We start from the raw sequence: 26,523 nt of genomic DNA on the forward strand, positions 1-26,523 counted from the left end.
TTGTGAACTAAGCTGTTTGAAAACCAAGGTACCACTGTACTGTATATAGAGAAATGTTGCTATCCTGTCTTTTTTAGCAGAGCAGGGTATATGTTCAGTTGACTGATAGCACACAGGTGTATGTACTGTATATATGCACAAACAAATGTAGTACCGCCACCTTAATGTATCAAAGGAATAGCTTTGTTTTTATGGAAAGACCAGTGCACTGCAGATTTTATGTGCTGAGTCGATTCCTCTGCACAGTTCATGTACTAGCTAAGCAGAGATACCATTTTCTCAATGGAATGGTGGGGAAAAAGGATAACTAAGCATCAACTTCTTCCTAGGAATGTTTGTTATAAAGCACTGAGAACACACAAAAATCTGGGGAAAGGAAAGCGAGTTAAAACCTTCATAATTTAATTCTGAAATTTGATGCAAGGTGGAAGACGCTTCAGATTGACTGATAACCTTGATACATAAGGAGGTGGCTGGTTTAAAAGACTCTCTGAACCACTTAACTTCTTCCCTGGAACCAGAGGAGCCAGCCTTGGAACCTTACTTCCATTGTCACCTGAAGCTGGGTTCCGAGGTCTCTCCAGGCTTTGGAGATGCTGTCCAAGGCCTTGTGAAACCTCGAAGGTTGTGTTGTGAGCCCTGCAGTGTGGGTGCTGAGCACCCACAACCATTTTTTTATGGGTGCTCAGGCACCCAGAGCCCCCTATAGTTGGCGCCCCTGCCTGGAACTAGTATAGGTTTCCACTTAATGCTGGAAGTAAATGATGAGCCCATTTCTAATGGCTAGAAATCCATGCATTTAAAAGCCTGGCTGGAGGAAAAATGAACATGTTTCACTGCCTGCTGTTGCTTCCTAGGATGCACATCCAACACCATGCTGCTGCTCTACTTAACTGCAGCTATTTTTTCCTAGACTTAACTGCTTGCATCTGTCAATTGGTGCTCATCTTCTGTTCTTAGAATACTTCAGCCCCTGGCTGGACAGCCATCGGTACACAAATAGACTTGGCTCCTGCTTTTCAGAGCTATAAAGGAGGTTATGATTTCAGCACTCACACCAGTGGAAGACATCTGTTCTTAGCTTCAGCAAAGCACAACAATTTTTTTTGGGGGGGTTTATTCCAGGTCGTATTTAGGATCATCATCCCTCCCTTCCCTGACGACTGGCAATGGCAATTTCCAGACAGATGTCAGGTTCAAAACCTGCAAGAATAAATATGTTATAGTTCTAGCCATTCCTCGGCAGGACCAGCCTGACCACTTAGTCCATGCGCTGGTAACCTTGAGGCTGGATTGCTCAATGCGCTCTGTCTGGGGCTGGTGTTTGGTCTGGTTCGGAAACTCCACCTGGCACAGAATGCTGCAGCCTGATTGCTGATGGGAGATTATGGTTGGGAACATGTGACACCACTGTTGAAACAGCTGCACTGGCTGCCCATCTCCTACTGAGCCGGGTTCAAGGGGCTTTGATTGATTTACAAAGCTCTGAACAACTTGGTTTCCTGGATATCTCAGGGATCACCTGAACCCGTCTACAGAGATCAGGGAATTAGGCAAAAGAAAAATCACTAGGTTTTTGCCATCCACTCCTTTTTTTACCCTGCATCTACATGACAACAGCACCATACTGTTTTTGTCCTGTGTCCCCTTGTGGTTCTGCTCTTGCTTCTGAGGCACAACCTCCACAGAAATAAAGGCATGGCGATAGGTTCACACACCTAAAATGTCATTCACTGCACATCTCATTTTGAAGAAGCATAGAGTGCTTCTTCAAGCATACAGTGACATCTTAGATCAGGCACAGGCAAACTCGGCCCTCCAGATGTTTTGGGACTACAACTCCCATCATCCCTAGCTAACAGGAACAGTTGTCAGAGATGATGGGAGTTGTAGTCTCAAAACATCTGGAGGGCCGAGTTTGCCTATGCCTGTCTTAGGTAGTTGAACGTATCATCATGCTTCTGTAACAGGGTGTGGTACCCTCCAAATGTTGCTAGCCTAGAGCTTTCCTCATCCCTGACCATGGGAATTGGAGTCCTGCAACTTATAAAATGTGTCATGTTGACTATACTCAGGTGCCCCTCCTTTGTTTAGCAGTGTTTGTGTGTGAGCACACACGTGAGCATGCACACAAATGTGTGTTCAAATCAGTCTTTTTATTTAAGCTAAATGCTGTATTGCCTGCATTTCTTTTTTAAAAAAACCATATAACCACAGTGCTTAAATAAAAGAAGTGTCTGAGTGCAATCATTAGAATGGCACATAAGGTTAAATTGAGGGAAGATGGAGGTTCTGTGAGATCACCTGCTTCAGAAGCGGGTTTGTGGTGATCTATGGTGGCACCTCCCACTCTCCCACCTCCAAGTTCACAGTGTGGGGCAGGCATTGGCTCTGCACTAACCTGGGAGGTCTTGGCAGGGCAGGCAGAAGCACCTTTCACCAGCTTTGGCAGGTATATCAGCTGTAACCCTATTCACCGATCATTTGAGCACTATACAGAGATTGCTTGATCACTTATCCGTAGCTTTCCATTTTTCCTAATGGGAGCTGCTCCTGCATCTCTTGCCGATATGTGCTGGTTACGTAATCCGTTGCAGCGCCTTTGGAGAAGTGGCTTGCCTCAGGGCCGGCCACAATGCTGTGTCTTGTCAAGTTCATTTTCAGCCTCCATCTGTTTAAAGAATGTTCATCCACATGGAATACCCTGTGCACCCAGGAATGCTGTCTCATTACAAACTAATTGAGGTCAGGTCTCTGGGTCCATTAAGCACTGATGGCTTTCAAACAGCACAGATGATTAATTCTTGCCTGCAAGGGACACAATGAACAGTATCAGACTGAATAAAAAAATTCCTTCCAGTAGCACCTTAAAGACCAACTAAGTTAGTTCTTGGTATGAGCTTTCGTGTGCATGCACACTTCTTCAGATACTTCTTCAGTATCAGACTGAGTCATGCTTGCAGTTCACTTGAGGGAAGGACGCACAGTAAGGTGCGGCTTGTAGTCAGAGAAGTTTAAGGGATTCTGCTCCTCTGCCAACTTTTCAATCCTTTTCTTTTTTCCAGATAGGCTCTTTATATACTGGAAGGAACTCAGCTGCCAAGAAGGATCAATGGTGGAAGCATAAACTGCCTGTGTGGCAGAGACTCAAGTACCATCAGTGGCCCCAGATGGCCTTGCTATAGCCTCTAGACACGTGACTTAGGCCTGATCTACTCCTGTCAGGTGGTAGAATGAACGGCATCACCTCAGACGGCAGGTAGAAAATAGTATTCTTTTTTTTGTTGTTGTTTATTCGTTTAGTCGTGTACGACTCTTCGTGACCCCCTGGACCAGAGCAAGCCAGGCACTCCTTTCTTCCACTGCTTCCCACAGTTTGGTCAAACTCATGCTGGTAGCTTTGATAACACTGTCCCACCATCTCGTCCTCTGTCGTCCCCTTCTCCTTGTGCCCTCCATCTTTCCCAACATCAGGGTCTTTTCCAGGGAGTCTTCTCTTCTCATGAGGTGGCCAAAGTATTGGAGTCTCAGCTTCAGGATCTGTCCTTCCAGTGAGCACTCAGGGCTGATTTCCTTCAGAATGGAGAGGTTTGATCTTCTTGCAGTCCATGGGACTCTCAAGAGTCTCCCCCAGCACCATAATTCAAAAGCATCAATTCTTCGGTGATCAGCCTTCTTTATGGTCCAGCTCTCACTTCCATACATCACTACTGGGAAAACCATGGCTTTAACTATACGGACCTTTGTTGGCAAGGTGATGTCTCTGTTTTTTAAGATGTTGTCTTGGTTTGTCATTGCTTTTCTCCCAAGAAGCAGGCGTCTTTTAATTTCGTGGCTGCTGTCACCATCTGCAGTGATCATGGAGCCCAAGAAAGTAAAATCTCTCACTGCCTCCATTTCTTCCCCTTCTATTTGCCAGGAGGTGATGGGACCAGTGGCCATAATCTTCGGTTTTTTGATGTTGAGCTTCAAACCATATTTTGCGCTCTCCTCTTTCACCCTCATTAAAAGGTTCTTTAATTCCTCCTCACTTTCTGCCATCAAGGTTGTGTCATCTGCATATCTGAGGTTGTTGATATTTCTTCCAGCAATCTTAATTCCGGCTTGGGATTCATCCAGCCCAGCCTTTCGCATGATGAATTCTGCATATAAGTTAAATAAGCAGGGAGACAATATACAGCCTTGCCGTACTCGTTTCCCAATTTTGAACCAATCAGTTCTTCCATATCCAGTTCTAACTGTAGCTTCTTGTCCCACATAGAGATTTCTCAGGAGACAGATGAGGTGATCAGGTACTCCCATTTCTTTAAGAATTTGCCATAGTTTGCTGTTGTCGACACAGTCAAAGGCTTTTGCATAGTTAATGAAGCAGAAGTAGATGTCTTTCTGGAACTCTCTAGCTTTCTCCATAATCCAGCGCATGTTTGCAATTTGGTCTCTGGTTCCTCTGCCCCTTCGAAATCCAGCTTGCACTTCTGGGAGTTCTCGGTCCACATACTGCTTTAGCCTGCCTTGTAGAATTTTAAGCATAACCTTGCTAGCGTGTGAAATGAGTGCAATTGTGCGGTAGTTGGAGCATTCTTTGGCACTGCCCTTCTTTGGGATTGGGATGTAGACTGATCTTCTCCAATCCTCTGGCCACTGCTGAGTTTTCCAAACTTGCTGGCATATTGAGTGTAGCACCTTAACAGCATCATCTTTTAAAATTTTAAATAGTTCAGCTGGAATACCATCACTTCCACTGGCCTTGTTATTAGCAGTGCTTTCTAAGGCCCATTTGACTTCACTCTCCAGGATGTCTGGCTCAAGGTCAGCAACCACACTACCTGGGGTGTACGAGACATCCATATCTTTCTGGTATAATTCCTCTGTGTATTCTTGCCACCTCTTCTTGATGTCTTCTGCTTCTGTTAGGTCCTTACCACTTTTGTCCTTTGTTATGCTAATCTTTGTACGAAATGTTCCTTTCATATCTCCAATTTTCTTGAACAGATCTCTGGTTTTTCCCATTCTATTGTTTTCCTCTATTTCTTTGCATTGCTCATTTAAGAAGGCCTTCTTGTCTCTCCTTGCTATTTTTTGGAAATCTGCATTCAATTTCCTGTAGCTTGCCTTCTTTCCCCCGCTATTTGTAAGGCTCGTTGGACAGCCACTTTGCTTTCTTGCATTTCCTTTTCATTGGGGTGGTTTTCGTTGCTGCCTCCTGTATAATGTTACGAGCCTCCATCCATAGTTCTTCAGGCACTCTGTCCACCAAATCTAAATCCTTAAACCTGTTCCTCACTTCCACTGTGTATTCATAAGGGATTTGATTTAGACTCCCCAATTCTCCCTGCAGGTAGAAGGATAGCACATCAGGGGGAAATATTCTAGCCAATCCCACCCCCTGCACTGCTAGTATTCCTTCTGCCACTTCAGTATTCTGTCACCACATCCTCATATCATTGTGTTGCATGTATAGAATTGTCTGAATGTTTGTGCAGATACTTTTTTATATAAAGGAAAGCTACAGAAGCTGTAGAAGTCATAGCTCAGTTGGCAGAACATGAGGCGCTTCATCTCAGGGCCATGGGTTTGAGCCACACATTGTGCACCAGATTCCTGTATTGCAGGGGGTTGGACTAAATGATCCTTGTGGGCCTTCCAACTCTACAATTCTAGGATTTTATGTCAGCCCCCACCTGCAGCCTGAAGTAGTTCCCTCCAAACACATGTTTACCTCCTCAGTGAGCACTTGAGACCTGCACCATCAGATTAAAAGACTAGATCATTATCAGCCTCCAGTAGTGCAAAACACATTTGGTATTGTGTATTGTGTGGTCGTTGCCAAACATGCCCTGATGTCATGGCATGCATTCCCTGCTCCCATTAGCAATGTGGGGAAGGAAGTTAAGGAAGACCATGACATCAGGCCCCGTGTCACTTGTCCCTTAAAAGGGAGAATTGCAGTTCAGGCCATTGTCATCCTTGTGAAGCAATGGCTGGGTATTGATATGGAATGAGGGGGGAGCATGTCTTCTTCACCTTCTTCTTCGCTACAATATATCCATTTAGTTCCAATTGTCAATGTCAAAAGGGACTAAAATCTATAAAATTCATAGAAAATCAACGTGCCAATTTGCTCAATTTCTCTAGGACTCCATGACACCTCCCCTGTCCTCCATAATCCCTCAAGCAAGGTGTCAAGACCCTAATCCGGTCAAATCGCTCTGCCAAGCCCTTCCTCCGGGCGATGCCAGGTGGCAGACTATGCATACATGGACCATTGTCTTCTCAAGATGTGCTTATCTGCGCATATCTCCAGCTCTGCATATTCCCCCCTCCCTCCTCCATATCTCCAGCTCTGCATATTCCCCCTCCCTCCTCCATATGTTAATCTGTGTAACCCAACCTCTTAATGTATTCATGATGTAACTGGGATGTATTTTGCACTGTATTCTGGGATATGGAGGGAAATTTCAAAAGTTCATGTCACCCCTTTCTCGCTGTTCAATCTCGCCTTGAACCTGTTGCGCAATAAACTTGGATCTACTGCAGTTTGCTCCTGCTTCCGGCTGAGCTCATTTTCTTCCGCAGGGACCCGCGGACCTAGTCTGACGAGCTGGGTGGCAGAGTAGCCCCGCACCCAGAATTTTTCGTAACAGTATGTTATTTACAACAAAGTCTGCAACTAGCTGTCTTATGAAACTCATACAGTGCTGGGATAGCTCAGAGCAATATTATATTCCTAATTTGATATGAAGGCAAGCAATGCAGGTATCCAGAGCCTCTGAAGGATTTCTTTGGGTAAGTCAACACCATAAAGAGCAGGATGCCTGCAAATACTGTAAATAAAGCTCCTACCTGAGCTAGTAAGATTTAGCACAATATTTTGCAATGCATAGTGTTTTGCTGGTGATGGCTTGCTGCTGACAGATGCAGTTTGATTTTAGAAGTCCTACTGACGACTGTGGCTGTAGGCCATAGCAAGGTCCCTGTTTGACCAGCCGCTGAACACCAGAAGCCCACAAGGGCTCCTTTATCAAGTTCATGAGCTCTCTCAGTCTAGACTCCAAAGCCATCTTGGGAACAGTGTTTTATAGATATTATTATTATTATTATTATTATTATTATTATTATTATTATTATTTCAGGAAGTTTTTAATGTTTTACATTTTACATTTTACATGTTACGTTTCTATATGTGCTGAAAGGCGCCCGGAGTGGCTGGGGAAACCCAGCCAGATGGGTGGAGTGTTAATAATAAAATGTTAATTATTATTCTCAAGAGCAGAGCTTGTTCAGAAACCAGATAGAGGGTATCTGTTTCTTAACATTAAAAAGTCAAAATGGGCCAAACTAGAAATGGTGAGCGCCATTGACCTCTGTAGGACTTACTTCTGAGTGGACATGGTGAGGATTGTGCTCTTCATAATTCAGAGACACTGAATCCTCCTGAACAAAAGTTATTTGCACACAATGAAGAGTGACGTGTTTCTGACATTTACTGCAAACTTTCCTCTTGCTCCGGCATTTCCTGATCATTAATGCTGAATTCTAAAGTCCTCAATTTCTTGATCATCTGATATTTTCACTTTTTAAAATCAATTTAATTTTTCATCATTATCAACTGCTTCAAGACTTTCTAAATGGTAAGTGGCATACAAATAATTTTAAACAATCATAAAAGATGGAAACACCCCTCCCCCCTCCTCTGCTTCCTAATTGTTTAAACCAATCCATAAACCAATAATTTTTACATTGAACACTCATAATGAAACATATGGTGTAGATATGTTTCAACATCTATTATGCTATTTTGTGATTTACAAGTGACATTAAAAACTTGGTATACTTATTTGTAAAAGGGATGCGGGTGGCGCTGTGGGTTAAACCACAGAGCCTAGGACTTGCCGATCAGAAGGTTGGCAGTTCGAATCCCCATGACAGGGTGAGCTCCCATTGCTCAGTCCCTGCTCCTGCCAACCTAGCAGTTCGAAAGCACGTCAAAGTGCAAGTAGATAAATAGGTACCGCTCCGGCAGGAAGGTAAATGGCGTTTCTGTGCACTGCTCTGGTTCGCCAGAAGCGGCTTGGTCACGACTGGACCTAAGGGTCAGCGGTCCCTTTACCTTTTTATACTTATTTGTAACATTATTCTTGTTTATAAAACCCAATAAAATAAAATAAAAATAAATAAAAGATGGAAACAAAACTTTAACCATGAAAACATCCAGGCCAAATGTGGACTGAATTTCTATTTTGGGTATGCCCTCCTAAGATGCACCCCAAGACACAACAGCAGCTGCTCATGTATGCTAAAAGACTGAGGGGCCAAAGGAACAGCTGCCGTGACTCCAAATATGCAGACAGTTGAAGCTTCACCTCCAGATGCTGTAAACAAGTAAGGGAAGAGGGTGTTCAACTTATTTGTTTACCTTTTGTTTAGAATGTTTAAATCTATTCTTGGGCAGGAGGCTGGAAAGTAGGAGGAAAAGCAGGCGCACAAAGTTCACGAAATGAGGAACCAAAGAGACAATGGGGATGGACTAAATCTCATGTAAGATCTACTAACAGAAGGATTTTGAGATACATAGCAGAAAGTTCTGGGACTTCCGGGGAGGCATCATGGCTGGTTAGTCATCTCGGTTGACAGAAATAATTAAGTGGTGATTAACGATAGATACCGTTTATCATATTATCCCTGAGGAACAGAGATAATGGGGAATAACTTCCAAATGCTCTGGAAGGATTGCTCCCTGCCGTGGGAGAGAGCCTCTGCCAGTCAGTGTTGATGATAGAGGGTTAGATCAGGGGTCAGCAAGGCTTAACGGGCATGGGCCAGATCACTTCCGCGGAGATACTCCGAGGTGCAGCACGACACCAAAAATCGTGTCTGCACATGTTTGTGGCGTAAATTGTGCCTGCGCAGAAGCGATTTTTGGCATCTGGGCATGCGCAGAAGCGATTTCTGGCACCACAAACATGCGCAGAAGCGATTTCTGGAGCCACAGAAAAGAGTCTCCGTGCCGCGCTGCACCAGTTCCGCGCAGTGTGTGGGGACTCACCGAGTGGGCAGCTTGGTTCGGGGGTGGCTCATGGGCTGGTTAAGCTTCCGGCCCATGGGTCTTAGGCTACCTACCTCTGGGATAGATTAACAAAAAGACTGTCTTAGTAGAAGGCAGCTTCCTGAGTTTCCTAATGTAGGATCACTCCACCTCCCTTTGTTGATTTGGAACATGTTTTCCAGGTGAAATTCTATGTATATTTATTTACTCAGGTGAAAGTCCCACTCCCCTCAGTGAGGCTTACCTTCAGGTAAGAGTGTATAGGATTGCAGGCTTCAAGCAATCAGGAGAGGGAAGTAATAAAGAAACAGTACCAGTTTGGGCACAGGCAAACTGTGAAGCTAAATGCATGCTTCAGATATATTATTGCGGTAAAAGAGCTGCCAAAGAGCTGCCACATGCTGAAGGCAGCCTAGTTAGCTGAAGAGCTGGCAACAACGATTAAATTCTGATTTTTAATAAGTACAGGCAACAGAAAATTTACTGCAGAACCTTCTATTTATGGAACCTTTCAAAGTCTAGCAACAAAGGATGGAACAGTTGTGAATTCAGGGAAGCTGGAATGTTAATGAGAAATTAGCATAACAGAGGACAGATACAGGTCAGAAAGCTCCGGAAAGGAACTGCTTGTCCTTTTTAATTATCCTATTTACAATTTGTTTAACTGATTTAAGAAAGACATGAATGGAAACCTAAGATAGGTTTTATTTCTTGCCTCAGGTACACTGAGGCATAATGTTAAGGCTGCAATCCTATATGCGCGTACCTGGGATTAAGCTCTTGTACACGCCGCCTCACCTCACGACAACTTACCTTTGTTGAAGTGGATTTGCTGTTTTGCTGCTAAGTGTCTTTGCATCTAAGCTGCCACATTCTTTAAAAAATACAAATTGCAACAGCTGGGTGTATGTTTGATAATTAATGGCATCAGATCAGGCATGGGAAATGAATTTAACCCCTTCCTCTCCTGCTACAGTCTTTGGATGAAATCTCTGTGCTCAAGTGCTCTCAATGACCTTGACATCTCTCACACCTCGGGATGTGGTAGAGCAGGGACAAAGTTCTGACACTTATTTCACAGCAGAGTCAGTGTTGCTATTTGCCAATCCTATATGCCATTGCTATATGCAATGCCAAATAAATAAGCTTTTCTAGCAGAGAGAATAATAAGCTAAGCAGAGTGACTCTTTTAACTTGAAAAATTCAAACCAACCAAAACCAATCAAGATGTCACAAAACAGTAAGCAAGGGTTTGCGTCTACTTGACCTCTTCAGCAAAGTGTGATGTGGGAGTGAGAAAAAGGCTGCAAAACTAAGTGCACTTATTAGGAAGTAAATCTGACTGGCTTCAATGGGGCCGGCCTGTAAGAAAATATGCATAAATTTAGTTTGCTTAAATGGAGTTATTTTGGACATGATTGCCAATGTGTCTTTAACAGCTGTGTGGTAAGAAGAACTTCAGTTGATGATGCTCATCCTGCTACTTTATAGAATCATAGAATTCTAGAGTTGGAAGGGACCCCAAGGGTCATCTAGTCCAACCTCTGCAATGCAGATGGCCTCCCAGCCTCTGCTAAAAGAATCTCCAAGAAAAGAGAGTCCATCACCTCCTGAGGGAGTCTGATCCACTGTCAAACAGCTCTCACTGTCAGAATGTTTTTTCTTGATGTTTAATCAGAATCTCCTCTCTCGGAACTTGACGCCATTGGGTCGGATCCTGGCCTCCAGAGCAGGAAAAACAAGATTGCTCCATTTTCCATGTTACAGCCCTTGAGATATTGGAAGACGGCTATCATATTGCTCATCAGTCTCCTTTTAGCCTGGCTAGACATACCCAACTCCCTCATAGGGCTTGGTTTCCAAACCCTTGATCATCTGGCACACATTTCAGCTTGTCAACCTCCTTCTTAAATTGTGGTGCCCAGAACTGGACTCGGGACTCTAGGTGTGGTCTCTGACCAAGCCAGAATAGAGTGGGACTATGACTTCCCTTGATCAGGATGCGAGCCTTGATGCAGCCTAGAATAGCATTAGCTTATTTTGCTGCTGCATCACATTGTTGACTCCTGCTCAGCTTGTGGTCTACTAAGACCCCGAGATCCTTTTCACATGTACTGCTGTTTGAGAACAGCAGCTGGGAAGAGAAGAGGAGAGTTCAGGGATATTTTTTCAAAACAGTTTTATAAGTTGTGTGTCTTTGTTGCTCAATTTGATCTTTTTACATTGTTTTGTATGTTTTGTGGTATTTTATGCATTGTGGTTTGCTGTTATTTTTATTGATTATAAATTGGTAATTATTGTGGTTGATAAGTGTGAACTGTTGATATTTAATTTTACTGTTTACTATTAGGCTGGATCTAGACAAAGAAGCATTTCAGTTAAACACGTTGTAAACTCATACAACGAAATCCGGTTCTGTCAGGGGCTGGTCTGAATCAGAAGATGGGGGAATGCATTCACAGGAAGATCAGCTTCTAACAGAAGAGGAGGGGGAATATTCAACACCCCACCCCACCCCATTTTCAGCGTCTCATGAAGCAGAGAGACAGGCAGATTCCGAGAATGCACAGCTGAGACAGGAACTGCCCAGCTTTGAGATAGTAGCTAAGCAACAGGAAGGAGGGAGGCAGCTGGGCGATACATGGGGGGGGGGGAGCTAGGTGGCATGAGTGTGTCAGAGAACAAAAGAGATGCAGGGCGGGGGGGGGGACGGACATCCTGTTGCAAGACTAAGAAAGATTCCAGCATAGTCATTTTTTTCCAATTTTTTGGAAACAAAAAAGCTTCAGGTGAAAATGTTATCTCCCTGCAAGGAGTCCCCTGCCAGAGGCTATCTTCAGGTTCTGCCTATGAACCCCACAGGGTGGGGGCAGAATCCCTGCATCAGTCCCCTTCTCCTATGGGTAGGCATAGCAGTCCTGGGCACAGGAGACAGGCACCCCAGAGGGGAAGCCCAATGAAAGATCTTACATATAGGTGAAAACAGCCTGGGGCCTGGGTGGAAATGGGCCTGTGAAGCAGCAGATGTGAAATAAAACTGTCCCTCCAGCATCCCAGATGTGAATCTCTGCCTTCTTGGACTGTGCTGTCAGGTGTGGGCCCCTGGAAGACAGAGAACCTTTGAGGTTCCCTTCCCCTGACATAAAGCACAGGGGTATGTTAAAAGATCAAGATTGGAACCGTGATTGTGTGGAGTTGGCAGTGAACTCTTGGCATTCTAATAACTCTTTAAGACGTGGTAAAGGGTGAAAGGATAAACTTCAGCAATGCACAGATTACATTGGAAGGTAACCCTTCCCTAAACTTCATTTCAGTATGGAGGTCTCCTTACCCCACTCCTCATGCTATTGAGAGATGGCCTGGGTATGTCGCCAATGGCCAGCCTGTTGAGTGCTATCCAGGGTTGCCATATGTCCAGTTTTCCCCAGACATGTATGAGATTCAAAGGGTGAAATCACCATCTGGGGGATTTTTTTTTTTAATTCAGCAAAATGTCTGAGGTTTTGCAAACAGAACCAGGAAGAGTGTGTGTGTGTGTGTGTCACTCTTTCCTTTCCCCATATCTATGGACGCACCTACTCTCTGTACAGAGACTTGCTTTGCAAGCAGAGCCAGGAAGTGTGCATGCAAGGATCCCTCTTCACCCTTTCCTCTCTCTATGGTGTGCCCCCATGGTGCCTGCTGGGATGGGGCAAATCAGCTGATGAATGGCTCTCCTGCCAGGTCGGGGAAAGCCCCCCCCCCCCTTTCTGGTTTCATTTCCCTACTTTTGGCCATTGCATGATTTTAAGGTAGAGGAACGGCAGGAGGTCTCCCTGGTGAGTTGCATCTGGGGCAGGAAAAGATTCTGCAGCTGTTTTGGAGGCGGTGCTTCAGGATGAGTGGTGGGAAATCCTTCCCCCACCTGTTTAGAACAAGTCTCTCTCCCTCCCCCCCTTAATGAACCCCCCCCCCACAGTGAAGTTCTGCAGAGTCTGCCTGCTCTTCACCTTTCACTCCTCTTCCCAAGGTGTGAAGGGCCCAGAGTGGCTTCTACACCCTGTTGCTTCTGCGGGAAGAGCTCATGCCTCCCTCAGCGGCTGGATTTGACAGGTCCTACAGTTTGCAAGCGAGGATCAGGCTGCTAGTACACTTAGCAGTCTGGCCGAGAGAGGACCTCTGAACATGTACAGACGTTCTACCACACCAAGAGAGCTACAGTGCCCATAAACATGTGCAGAGAGAGTTTAAGAACACAGGTAATGTATGTGGGCCTTTAAACAATTGTAAACGCTTATGTGGGTGGCGTTGGGATATAAACCACAGAGCCTAGGGCTTGCCGATCAGAAGGTCAGCGGTTCAAATCCCCGCGACAGGGTGAGCTCCCGTTGCTTGGTCCCTGTTCCTGCCAACCTAGCAGTTCGGAAGTGCATCAGAGTGCAAGTAGATAAATAGGTACCGCTCCGGCGGGAAGCTAAACGGCATTTCTGTGCGCCAGAAGCGGCTTAGTCCTGCTGGCCACATGACCCGGAAGCTGTACGCCAGCTCCCTCGGCCAATAAAGCGAGATGAGCGCCGCAACCCCAGAGTCGGTCACGACTGGACCTAATGGTCAGGGGTCCCTTTACCTTTACTTTACAGTTTGCAAAAAGAAGAAAAGTGGCTTTGCTTTGTTTTTTGAAAAAAGGCAACCCTGGGCAGAAGGGTGTTGTTCTTTTTCAAAGTTTTTTTAAAAAGCATTTTTACCCCCCTCCTTTCTCTTTTACCCCCCTCCTTTCTCCCCTTCATCATCTCTCTTTCAATTATTTTTTTTAAAATATTTATTAGAGTTTCCAATTTTTTACAAAACAAAAAGCAAAAAGCAAACATAAAAACATTAAAAACACATAAATTTCACAACTTATTTTCTCATAACTTATTTCCCCGACCTCCTCATACCTTCCCTTCTTGTATATCCAGTTCAAATTATTTATACAGCAAATCCTTAACTCAAAGCATTACAGCTTAAAAAAAAGAAAAAAGAAAAAAGAAACACCTTATTTTCTCTCCAACATCTTAGATTGTTATAACTTTAAATTCTTGTTTACTTCCAAATCTTCAATTCTCTGTTTCTGTGCATCAAAAAAAGGGGTGTTAACACGGAGCTATTTGAATTCCAATACTACTCTCTAGGCACAAGATAACGCTTACTAAACTTAACATGACATTTTTGGTTAACCCTTTCTCTTTGATTTCTAGCTGTTAATAGTTTACACCTAGTGCAACTTCACCTGGCTCCGCTGCTGCTAATTTCACCCTGCTCTTGTATTCTGCCTTCTGCTATCCTGTATTTGCTGCCAATTTCATGCTGCTGCGGACCTGGTGCTGTTGCTCTGTGATGCTGCTGGTGTTGACAGGGTGCTCTCCTCCAGACTGTCATTTTGTGTGTGGGATTCCCAGACATACTGGGAGTGCACCATTTAAGTGGATGAAAGCACTCTGTCGCCCTAGTGCAACAAATCTACTTTTAAAAAATCCCAAGATTTTTTTGCAGTTCAGAAAGTGAGGGTGAGTGCGCTGAAAAGTGCAGGATGGCTAATGGGAAAATCAGTAAGCCCTGCCCAAGCAAATCAAGGTGAATGCTCATTGTTAGCAGAAGAAATGCTCCGTAAAGACTGGGCATAGCCTAGTCCAGTTGTTCTCAAAGGGTTTGTGGTGGGGAGATTCAAGGGCAATGAATATATTTTGGGAATGATCCATGTTCTTCTGTCACTGCCTTGTTTTATACTTTCTGGATGTCCAGTGATCATATTATAAAGCAGTTGTGTTCTTCTATAAATCAAGCACTGCTAGTTGTTGTCACTTTTTGTTTTCCAATGTATTTCTTACCAGTAAAAAAATTGATGTGGCACAAGGAAATTTTTATTCTTAAGATGTGGCTTAGAGAAAAAAGTTTGAGAACCACCTCATGAGCTTTTGTGTGAGTAAATCAGGATGAATGGTTAACAGATTGTCAGGAGTTTTCATGTCACTTTGATCCCACTGAACTGAGCTTGTGAAGTATGTTGAGCTTGAATGAATTATTTTACTCCTCAAATGTCTTTTCTTTTCTCAAATGTCTTTCAACTGATCTTGCTCTGTCAACTGGATCTTTTAAAAAACAAAACAATTAAGAGTGTTACTCTTTTGTTTTCTTTTCCTAATGGGTACTGTTAGCCATACTCTTGGACTTAAGTCCACTGATTACAATTCTAATTATGACATAGTAAATATCACCCATTGATTCTGAGAGTATAGATTCAAGCCCATTGACGAGCAAAATTATTTTGTTATGTTTTTATTTTGATACATGTCAAAAAGGGAGAAAAAGATATGGAAGAAATGGAAGAGGATGGATGTTTGTCAGCAGAAGGGGTAAGAGCTATATTTTCAAATGTTAAAACTATGAAAACTGTATTAAAAAGCTAAAACACAAGTGAGGAAATATTGGAGAAAAATAAGAAGTTTAAAAATTCAGTTCATTAATGGAACTTGTGAATTTTGTTAATAATATTTTATAGAAGGTGGTTGTTTTACTGATGATTTATTAATTGTTATTCTGAGGTTGGACTAGATGACTCTTGGGGTCCCTTCCAACTCTACAAATCTATATTCTAATTCTTTTAAGTGATTTATGTTTTAATTGCAATGTTCTAGTATGTTAGTTATGTATTGTTCATAAGCAGCTTTATGACCGAATGAAAAGCAGCATTGAAATATAATGATTATTTCAAACTTCTTGCTCCCTATATTTTGCAATCCCCCCCAAAAAAATTCTCACCAGTTCAGAATTCCCCCCAAGTCTATAGAAGAAATGCAAGATCTCTGAAAATTTTCATTGCGTTGCACAACTGGTGACTAAGAAGTGTGGTGGTTTTGTACACAACTGTCAGTTTTCATTTTTTTAAAGTTCCAATCGTAACCATAATCACAAGAAGTTAATTTTATTGGTTTCAAATTATACAGACTGACATGATTATAATCACTGATATTTTATGCTACCTGCCCATTATACCTTACAAGGATTCACAAGCACTGCAATAGTTTTTAAAAACAAAGTAAGGCTTTAATTCTGTGCCCATGTGCTTGACAGAAAGTCCACTGAATGCAGTGGATATTATTTCTGAGCAAATATGCATGGAATCAGGCTGCACATTCAGCTTACTAGTCAAATAAATCAAAGTGATAGAAAACTAAAAAAAATGTACTTGATTGTGTATCTACTCTACAGGATATGAAATTCTGTTCTGGGACACTATTGCTGTTTTTCTGTGTTGGTTGATTGAATCTCCCTTTAGCTCAGGCTTTTAAGTGCATCTTACCTTTTATAAAGCACTTCAGGACCATCTTCCTTGTAATTTCCTCTTCTTTGAAATCTGATCCCACTCATCTTCATTCCTTAATAACTACTAAGGTGATGGTCATCTGTTTCCCTTGCACTTACGTTTTCAGTCTTTGTAGTCCATAACTATGTAATTTCATTTACATACATACATGCATGCTAATGTTCTTCTCTGCTCAGGGCAAGACAAAATGTTACAGAGAGCGTATCTGCAAAGCCATTCCAAATTTTGTAAAGATAGAAATACTGGTTAGTAGGGGGGTACACTGGCCACAACAGTAGGCTTTTATCCGTACCTTTAGAAAGCAGCCGAATTTCTTCAGCGCTGTTCTGTGTCTTTCCAGTTTGGCTTGTTATTTGGGACCAGATTAGATCCATTAAAAACAAAGCTTATTCCCATTTTCTATAGTCATACCTTGGATCTCAAATGCCTTGGCTCCCAAACGATCAAAACCTGGAAGTGAGTGTTCTGTTTTTCGAACGATTTTCAGAAGCAGAAAGTCAAGCACTTCCTGCAGCCAATCAGAAGCTTTGGAAGTCGAATGGCCCTCTGGAACAGATTCCGTTTGACTTCCGAGGTATGACTGTAATGGGGAATCTAAAAATGGCTGCAGCTCCATCCACATTTTCACAGAATTGAATGAAATTGGCAGGCATGCAGTCGCCTCTTCTAAGGGACAGAAGCATGACAAATTTTGGAATGAGAACTAGTGTGAATCTGCCACAAGGGCCAGTGTTACCATTCAACAGGTTTTGGGGGATAAAGCCTCTTTTCTCATTGACTTGAATGGGGAAAGGGGTGGAGGAGAAATAGAATAGGCCGTGCCCCCCCCTTATTTATTTGTTCGTTTGAGCCTGCCTTTTTTCCTGACAGGGATTCCAGGCAGCTTACAGAAAAACTAAGAACAGTTAAAAACATGGAAAAATAATAATTAAAAAACAATCACACACACACTCACTCACTCTATATGTATGTATGTATAAATCTATTTAAAACATACAGATAATTGCAATAGAAACAGCATGGGACCAGCCCTTTCATCACAAGCAGTTGGTTCCCAAAAGCCTGTTGGAACAAGAAAGTCTTCATTGCTGACTGAAAGGCAACAAGGAGGGAGCGTGCATGCACACGAAAGCTCATACCAAGAACTAACTTAGTTGGTCTTTAAGGTGCTACTGGAAGGAATTTTTTTATTTTCTCTAGAAAAGGTGTTTCAGAGTTTGGGAGCAGCCCCCACCAAGAAGGACCTTTCTTGTTATCCCAACGGTCATTTTGTCAGTGTGGGACCAGCCTTTGTCCCCCCCCCCCATGGATTTTTGGAGATACAATGGAGATCTCTCAATTTCTTGCATTCAGGAGGGAATAGATTTGCATGGGAAAGTGGTTAATTTTTTCCTGCAAATTGCTGTGAGAAAATAATTGACTATGATAAAAAAACCTAGACCTGTCTGCCATAATAAAAGATCCCCATCTCTCCCCTCTTGAATTCTGGGCTTCACCACCACTCAGCTTTTTTCTCAGAAAACATAATAATTGTGTGGAGTTTCCGAGCCATCTTGAAAGGCAGCCCCACGTTTAACATGTTGCAGCAATCTAACCTAGGGGTTACCAGAGCACAGACTACAGAAGTCAGGCTCTCCTGTTCAGATTGTGGCACAGACAGGCCACTGAGGTCCCCTGAGCCTCAGGCAATAGCAGGAGATCCAGACGTGCCCCCAAGCGACATACCTGATCTCATCCAGTCCATTGCCAAGGCAAGGCAACGGTCCAGCACTTCCACTGCCACATCTGTCGATGTAAAGGAGTAGAGCTGTTCCATCAGCATATTGCTGACTAGGGCGGGGCGATGTCTGGTTTCCCACATCACGATATATCACCAGCTAAGTATCGCAATACCTCAATATATCACGACCTATCTGCGGTGGAGGGCCTTTACTAGTAAAGTTGCACCTGCTTCCCCACTCAGAGGTCTAAGTGGAATCTGTGCATGCATATAAGCCCCATGGAGTTCAACTAAGCTTACTTCTACTTTCCTGGGAGTAAGTCTCATTGAATTCAGTAGGGCTTGCTTGTGAGTAGACGCGCAAAAAGCCCTCATCACACCAATCCCTTGATATGGAGGAAAGCTAGGGGGAACCAACCATGTAAACACCACCAGAAAATAAAAACAAAAACTCTTCCTCATCTTTTTTCCACTGGTGGGGGTGAGTGTGAGAGAAGGAGGAAGTGCTTTCCAGTTCTTTGTCTAGTTATTTATTTACTTTGCCTTGTTTACTTTGCTGCTGGATCTTTTCTTATTGGTTAGGAGGAAGAGAGCAAACATAGCAGGAGACAGGGGGCCTGCAAATTATGTGCAAAGTATCTGTAAAGTATCAGTTACAGATAGGTAGCAGTGTTGGTCTGCCATAGTCAAAATAAAAAAAATCCTTCCAGTAGCACCTTAAAGACGAACTAACTTAGTTGGTCTTTAAGGTCGATATGGGCCAATGGCCGTAATCATAAATCAAATCAAGAGAGCTGGTCTTTAAGGTGCTACTGGAAGGAATTTTTTTATGTAAAGTATCAGTTCAGCTGAGCTACCCCCTGGGAAGCTGTCAACTTTCCACCTTTTGTTCAATGGTATATTGCCTTGTTGAAACACTTATCACAATGTTATTTCAATATCCAATATGGGGCAAAGCCCTATTGCTGACAACATATTCCAAGACCCCACTCAGAGGTTTCATGGAAATGTTAAGCAGCATGAGGGAAAAAACTGAACCCTGAGGAATCACACACTGAAGGCTCCATGGAGCCGAAGAGTACTCCCCAAGTAACACCCTCTGGTCTGGAGACAACCATCCAAGTATGACTGGAACCACCACAGAACAGTGCCACCCACCCAGAACTTGGATAGCCGCTCCAGAAGAATACCATGGTTGATGGCAGAGGTCATTTTACAGGGCAACCAAAGCAGTTTCTGTGCCAAAACTGAGCACAAAACTCAATTAAAATGTATCTAGAAAATCGGTTTCCTCCAAAAGCACCTGGATCTGGTCCACAACCGCCCACTCAAGAAGCTTGCCCAAGGGGAGATTAGCAACCGGCTGGTAATTACTTATTTCCCAAAAAGGCAGGGACCATCCCCTCTGCTAGTGAGACAATAATCACCTTCCTGGCCCAGCCAGCTGCCCCCAGCCAAGAGGGGCAGGGGTCCAGAGAACGTGGTCACGCTGGCTTACCCAAGGACCCTGTCCACATCCTCAATCCTTACCAACTTAAACTCATCTAACGTAACACGACTAGACAGTGTGCTGAACGCCTCTCAAGATTCATCAGCTGTAACACTGGAGTCAAGGTCCTGGGCAGATGCAAGTGATTTTATCCTCAAAATGCTTTGCAAAGAAGTCACAGCGAACTACTGTCAGTTCTGTCACTTCCTTTATGCCAGACTGTAACAGGCCCCACACTACCCAGAAAAGCTCTGCTGGGTGGCACAACGAGGATGCAATGGAGGCAGCAAAGTAAGCCTTCTTTGCTGCCACTAGGTAGGCTTGATGAGGAGCCCTCACCAGTTTTCAGTTGCACTGGAGTTTTCTTTGACTTGCGTTCCAGCCGTCTCCCATCTTGTTTCCTTGGCCTAAGCTCTGGGATATACCAGGGAGCCAAAAGAACTCCATGAAGTGGAAGAGGGCGCTCTGGAGTGATCGTGTCAACAGCCCACATCATTTGGATATTCCAGAGGTCAGCTAGGGCTTCGACAGGAGTGCATCATATCAGATGGAAAACACTCCAGAGCCACCTAGAAACCCATTGGATTCACCAGCCTCTTAGGGTGGCCCATCTTCCTAGGTTCCCCACCTCTGTGGAGGGGGAAAGGGGCTGAAAACCTGAATCTCAGCAGGACATGATCTGACCATGACAAGGGACTGATGTCAATATCCCCCTACTTTCAGATCACCCTCTTGCTGCCCAGTTGAGAAAACAAGGTCCAGAGTGTGGCCAGAGTTTTTTGTTTTACAAAATGAGTATCTGACACCAATACAATATCAAAGAGCATGAATTACTGAGCACCCATTTTAGGATATTTTCTTAAGGTGAAATGTTCCTCCCAGATACATGATTCGATGGTCACTTATTGGACAAATCAGCAGATGGTAAAACTATGGATAACTTTAATCATACCTAAAGAAATGTATTTCCACATTATACATGTTTAACAGGGGAAACAGTCCTTTAGGCTATATTCATGTTACTGATTACAAAGACGAATGTGCAGTGGCTCTTATCTTTCCTGCTGTTTCAGTATTTTCTTTTTAAGAAAGGGGAAAATGCTTCTCATGAAAACTGCCCTGATTAGGAATAATCTCTTTCATACTTTTCATTAAAATTACACATTGCTTTATAGATTCAGAGGAATATTTTTGAATAATTTCTCAGAGGCCCAACACTGCACACCAACATCAGTGACTAGAAAAGGTCATTTACCCAGGTTCTGAGTAGCAGCATTGCAAGTTTAAGGAACTATATGTTTTGCAACAGATCTTTAAGACACACTAGGTACAATCCCGCCAAAGGTGAAGTACTTTTAAAGTATCATTGATGGCAAAACTTATGTTTAAATATTTCCCATTCAAATCGATGGGACCTAAAAGCATATAACTTTGGCTAGATCGTAACAATTGCACAGCCAAATGTCTTACACTGATAAAATCTATGAAAATCATGGTGCAATTTCAGGGCTTTCATTATCAAAGTTTACAGTTTTTACAATAATGGCAAATCACAGGCACCTGATGAATTTAAATGGATTTTTTCATATGGCACAGGTAACTGTTGAGGCAGGAAATGTTTTGCACAACATATGCATGAAACTACACAAACATTTATTCATTTCTGGCTTTAGCGGTAATTTATCACAGTAACCCAAAATACATTTCACTTTTATGTATGAAACCTAAATAAAATTTGATGACTATGGCTCTCTCAATTGATTCCCAGGCCAGTTACAGTATCAGCTGTGATCAACATGTCAGGAAGAAGTAGGCTAAAATAATAAACACACATTGTGTGTGGCATTTGCTTTGAACTAGTTCCTGAGGTACATGCACCCTCCCACCCAACAGGCATGCTGCAATCTGATATATACATTCTTTGATATAGAGCTGGCTAGCTAAGTAGGCTTTAAAAGCACTCTTCATAAACTATGCCTTTATCCCAGAAGAGTTGGTTTGCAAGAGTGTGATAATGAAATTGCAGCATGAAGTAAGTTGCTCTCATGGATTAGGTGCTAGAGCTTTGGGTAGTTCTCCCAAGTTATTACTTGAAACTTCATGTCACTTTATTATATAATAGTCTGAAATATCAACTTTCCACAGCAAAATCTAAAATTTAAAAAGATAGTTTAAAAAAACACTTCCCTTTCATTGCACCTCCATGTAAAATATTGGGTTTTAAAAATAATACACTGCATTTATATGTAGGCCATAGAATCAGCCTTGGGTTCAGTAAGTGCTTTGCACAATAAATGCAAACTAAAAACACTGTAGGCAAAAAAAGGAAGAGAAAGCAGCAATTTTAAAAAGTTAAATTAAATATAAGAACTTCAACAGTAGGTATAAACTGGCTTTATGCAATTACCTTTGCTCAAGTGCAGGACTTTTTTTTCAGTTCCAGCAAAGGCAAATATTTATGCGTCTTAAAAGTTCTATAAAGACCAATTTTATTGCCAATTTTTAAGTGTTCCAGTAAACATACCATTAATTTTTACTAGACATGAATAATTTTTTGAGTGAAAATAATCTTAATAGTGATTTCTTCTAAGTCTCAAGCATATCTCAATTCCAGATATACAGTACAATTTCAGAAAAGAAAACATTGTCAAGAGTTAAGAAAACAACCTTTTCTCCAACCAACATACACAATTTTCTTCTTGTATTGACGGTGAACTCACCATTTGACATGAACTATTTTGAAGCTTGTTATCTTCTTCAGAACAACATGGATACAGAACAAGCACATTCCAGGTTTTTTGATGTTTTATCAAGTTACCAATCAACATTGCATACACAATCCATGGTCCTGCCTTCTCCCTTCATCATCTTGCATAGCGCTTAATGTAATCTTCCACTTTAGATCGGAAATCCTCCTACACCAGTGAGGGTGGGGTGGGGGGAGGAATAGAGAAAGATTTGTCTGCAGAAATATCGGTAACATTTTTGCTGAAAGAAAGCATCTGCACTTGGAAATATACGCATTTCAGCCTGCCAATACATGTAAAGAAATAGAATGGTATGACTCACTACATTAGATTGTACAGAGAGATATGAAACTTTAAACATCTGAAGCTTGTGTTTCCGTATTTCATGGAAAGTAGATTTAGGAGGGATTGGGGGGGGGTGAAGACTGAATGCCCAGGCCCCCTTCTAATTCTTTTAATTGCCAGGTGAGCTTCCTGGTGATGTGCTGGCCTGGGTGATGGGCCATTAAGGAACGGGACAAAGGAAGGTGGTCTGTGCGGGATGGCAAATGGGTAGTTAGGACAAAAGGCCAGAGTTGAGAGTTGAGTGATGTGAGCTAGAAGCTAGCAGAAAAGCTGCAGATTAGGAAGCCAGAGAGTGTGATGTTTGATTTTTGTTCGAATCAAAGGTTGCGGCTATGGGGGAAGAAAGGTCATCTTGGGATGTTGATGCTGTAGGCTCAGGTTGTATATATGTGTAAGTAAACCATATATCATTAAGACACCGCAGGCTCCACTGTGTCTCATTCTGAATGAAACATGAACCCTGGGTGTCACAGACTAGCTTGACGCATACAAATGGTAGGAAGAACCAGCTGGGGAACCCCAAAGGGAAGAAGGCTCAGAGCCCAGGTATTGGTGGTGGGAGAAGACGACGACTGGGAGGAGTTGGAAGCTGAAGAGTTAACAGGGTTTAGTGAGCAGGGAGAGTTTGTGGCAGAGAGAAGTCCAGAATCGGAACCAGAAGCTGAAGCAGGAGAGGAAGGAGGCCAAGAGGCAGAGAGGAGTCCAGCTGGTGAAGAGGTGTGGTTGTCTGCCCTTCCTGCTACAACAAGTTCCCCTCTCCCTGGTCTCCCAGAAGCAGAAGGAGCAAAAATTGCAGGCACAGTCAGAGATTGCTTGGGAAAAGCCCTGGAGAGGAGGGGACTCAAATCGCTGTGGGAAGGTGGGGACCTTCAGTTTCTGCTACTGAAGATGAGTTGCTATGCTCATTAGGCCTGGCACTCCTGTGCAGATCCTGTTTTCTCCTAATCAAGAGTTAATTCCACTTGCTTCGTGTAACTAACAGCTGGCTTGCTTCTGTTGGTAAGTGCATGGAACCCCTGGAATCTCATACCACTCAGAATGAGGTGGCGTGCAAACAGTATGTTCCAGTGGTCTTCAACGGGTCCAGACCCAAGATCTACCTGACTCCCAACATGTATTATGGGACCCAGCTTCACATATTCATTTTTGATTTATAACTTAATAGCACCAATAAGACACTTCACTTCTATTGAAATGGTAATTCACAAAGCAACATACATAGTGCTACTTTGGCATTAGCATGAAGAAGAAGAAGAAGAAGAAGAAGAAGAGTTTGGATTTGATATCCCGCCTTTCACTCCCCTTCAGGAGTCTCAAAGCGGCACACATTCTCCTTTCCCTTCCTCCCCCACAACAAACACTCTGTGGGGTGAGTGGGGCTGAGAGACTTCAAAGAAGTGTGACTGGCCCAAGGTCACCCAGCAGCTGCAGGTGGAGGAGCGGAGACGCGAACCCGGTTCCCCAGATTACGTGACTACCGCTCTTTTTACACTTTTTCTTAGCCAAAAGGCTGAGAAGCTATTGAAAACCAGTGACTGATTGACTCACCATTTCAATGAGACATCTGAGCAAACATTATTTCAGATTTAATTCCAGTGGGGGGTAATACGTGAAAAGCTAACTCACAGCTCACCTTGTACAACCAAATTGGGGTTTTGTTTTTGTTTTGAGGATCACCATTGTTGAGAAGCCTGCTCACGAAGACAGGTGCTACCAAATGGCAACGAGTGAATGACTGCTTCACTTGCCAATTCTAAGTACACTTCACTAACTGGTATCCAAAACTTTGGTAATATTAGTTGCTGAAATTGCACTTTTAAGGTTGTGCCACCACAGAGATCAAGGATTCTTTTCTGCAACTCCTTGTCTTAATTCCTGGCGGCTCTGTGTCCACAGTGGATGCTTGTCTTCACTAGATACCCTCCCACAAATTTGTTTTTTAGCTTGTGTTCTGGTGAGCTACAAGGGAAGAATGTTGTGCTGATTCCTAAGTGGTGGGGTAGATTTTAGCGTGTGGAGGAGGGAATTATTGCTGCTTCTCCTCCGAAGAACAGAAGACCATTCCTCCTTCTACCCACTACAAAGAATACATCTGCATTATAGTCCCAGCATACTTCCAGTTGTAGAAGAAGTCTAGAAAGCCAGAGAAACAGACCAGAAAGTGAACAGAGCGTCCTTACTCCATAGAGAGCTATAGGAAGGTGGGGCATACAGTTGGCCAGAAAAGTCTTTCTTGTAAAAGAAAGTTCCATTCCTTTTTCTTCTGCCTGCATCTCTCTCTGTTTGCCTCTCTCCTCCCTTCCGCAGGTGATGAAGGCTGGGTTTCTTCTTCCTCTGCCTGGCTCTGTTGCTTCCCCACTTGTTTTGTAGCTGATGGAACTAGGGTTTCTTCTTCTCCAGCTGCCTCTGCTTCCCTGCTCGTCTTGCAGCTGAGAGAGACGGGCGTCTTCGTACTCTCCTGCCTTAATATCTCCCCCTCCTGTGCTGCAACTGTGCCAGGAAAGCCGTTGCCACCAGTGGAGTCGAGCAAGTGTAATTGAATTCACTCAAGTAAAATGTGTGTGTGATGTGATTACACTGTACTGTGAAGTTACTGAAAAGCCTTAGAGAGGTGGAAAGTGAATTACAGAAAAGTCTTTTTTGCTTTTCATCAACAACTGGCAATTCTTAAGTTCTGCATCTGAATTTCTAGTAGAAAAGCAGTGATTTAAATACAGCAGAAACCCTCATGAAGATGCTGCTGCTGCTTGTGCATAACTTCCTGAAAAGGTGGCAAGTTCTAAGTGAGTGAATAAAAAACAGGGACTGATTCATACAGCTACTGGACAGATGGTCCCTTTGTGCTCGACTGTCAGGTGTGCAATGCAACCTAATTTGTTCATTAGCACTAACTGTGATTTGTAATGAACTGAACCTTCTGCCTTCTTCCCCACCCCAAAAATATTAATTGCCAAGCAGTAGTACACTTTGCATCACACACAAAATACTGAAGCTGAAATCCAACAAGATATACCCTGGGTGTTCCTAGAGACGTAGGCACAAGCCGCGTTTTTCAGGTTGTCCTGAAAATAGGAGACTCCACATTCCCTTTAGTGCCAAAAGCAACATGCCATACAGCGTGGCAAACAGGTCCTAGTAGACATTAACCCTTTTTTTGGTATCTCAGTCTGATTCAAGGTATTCAGGTTACTGTTCAGGTTTGCATGGTGGTGGCTAGACAGCAAACCTTTATAGTAGCAGAACTGAATTTGTGGACCCTCCTTCCTGAACAGTTGAGAAAAGGGGTTTGTTTGTTGTTTTGGAAAAGATGTAAGACATGTCTTGATTGCACCTTTGTTCTCAATATTGTTTTCTATTATTCTGGTTATATTGTTGGTATGGAATAATTCTTTCTGCTAACGGAAATGGCTTTGATTGTCCCAGGAAAGTAATACACAGTGGTACCTTGGTTCTCGAACAGCTTAGTTGTCGAACAAATCGGCTCCTGAACGCTGCAAACCTGGAAGTAAGTGTTCCAGTTTGTGAACATTTTTCGGAAGTCAAACGTCCAATGCGGCTTCCGCTTGAGTGCAGGAAACTCCTGCAGCCAATTGGAAGCTACACCTTGATTTTCGAACAGTTTTGGGAGTCAAACGGACTCCCGGAACAGATTACGTTTGAGAACCAAGGCACCACTGCAATAAAAACAATTCATAAAATAAATAAAAAAGCAACTCAGTTATAAACGACAAACTAGAAACTCAACAGATTTTACTAAACTGCCTGATCTGTCACCTACTTCTAAGTCCCTGCAACAGCAGAGATCTTTAGATAGTTTCAAAACATTCATTCTCC

At 43.1% G+C, this 26,523-nt stretch overlaps 1 protein-coding gene across 2 annotated transcripts in view; it reads right to left on the reverse strand.

Moving 5' to 3' along the window:
• Positions 1 to 20,522: 20,522 nt before the first annotated feature.
• The window catches only part of UBE2F (ubiquitin conjugating enzyme E2 F (putative)), a 29,347-nt gene continuing 23,346 nt past the window's right edge, over positions 20,523 to 26,523 (reverse strand). For both annotated transcript variants that reach the window (XM_081183931.1, XM_081183930.1), the window contains one exon: positions 20,523 to 22,512. In XM_081183931.1, coding sequence (XP_081040057.1) covers positions 22,462 to 22,512 — 51 coding nt within the window. In that variant the 3' untranslated portion in view covers positions 20,523 to 22,461. The remainder of the gene's footprint in view (positions 22,513 to 26,523) is intronic.

This window comes from Podarcis bocagei (genome assembly GCF_964188305.1).
Source record: "Podarcis bocagei genome assembly, chromosome: 1".
Lineage (NCBI taxonomy): Eukaryota > Metazoa > Chordata > Lepidosauria > Squamata > Lacertidae > Podarcis > Podarcis bocagei.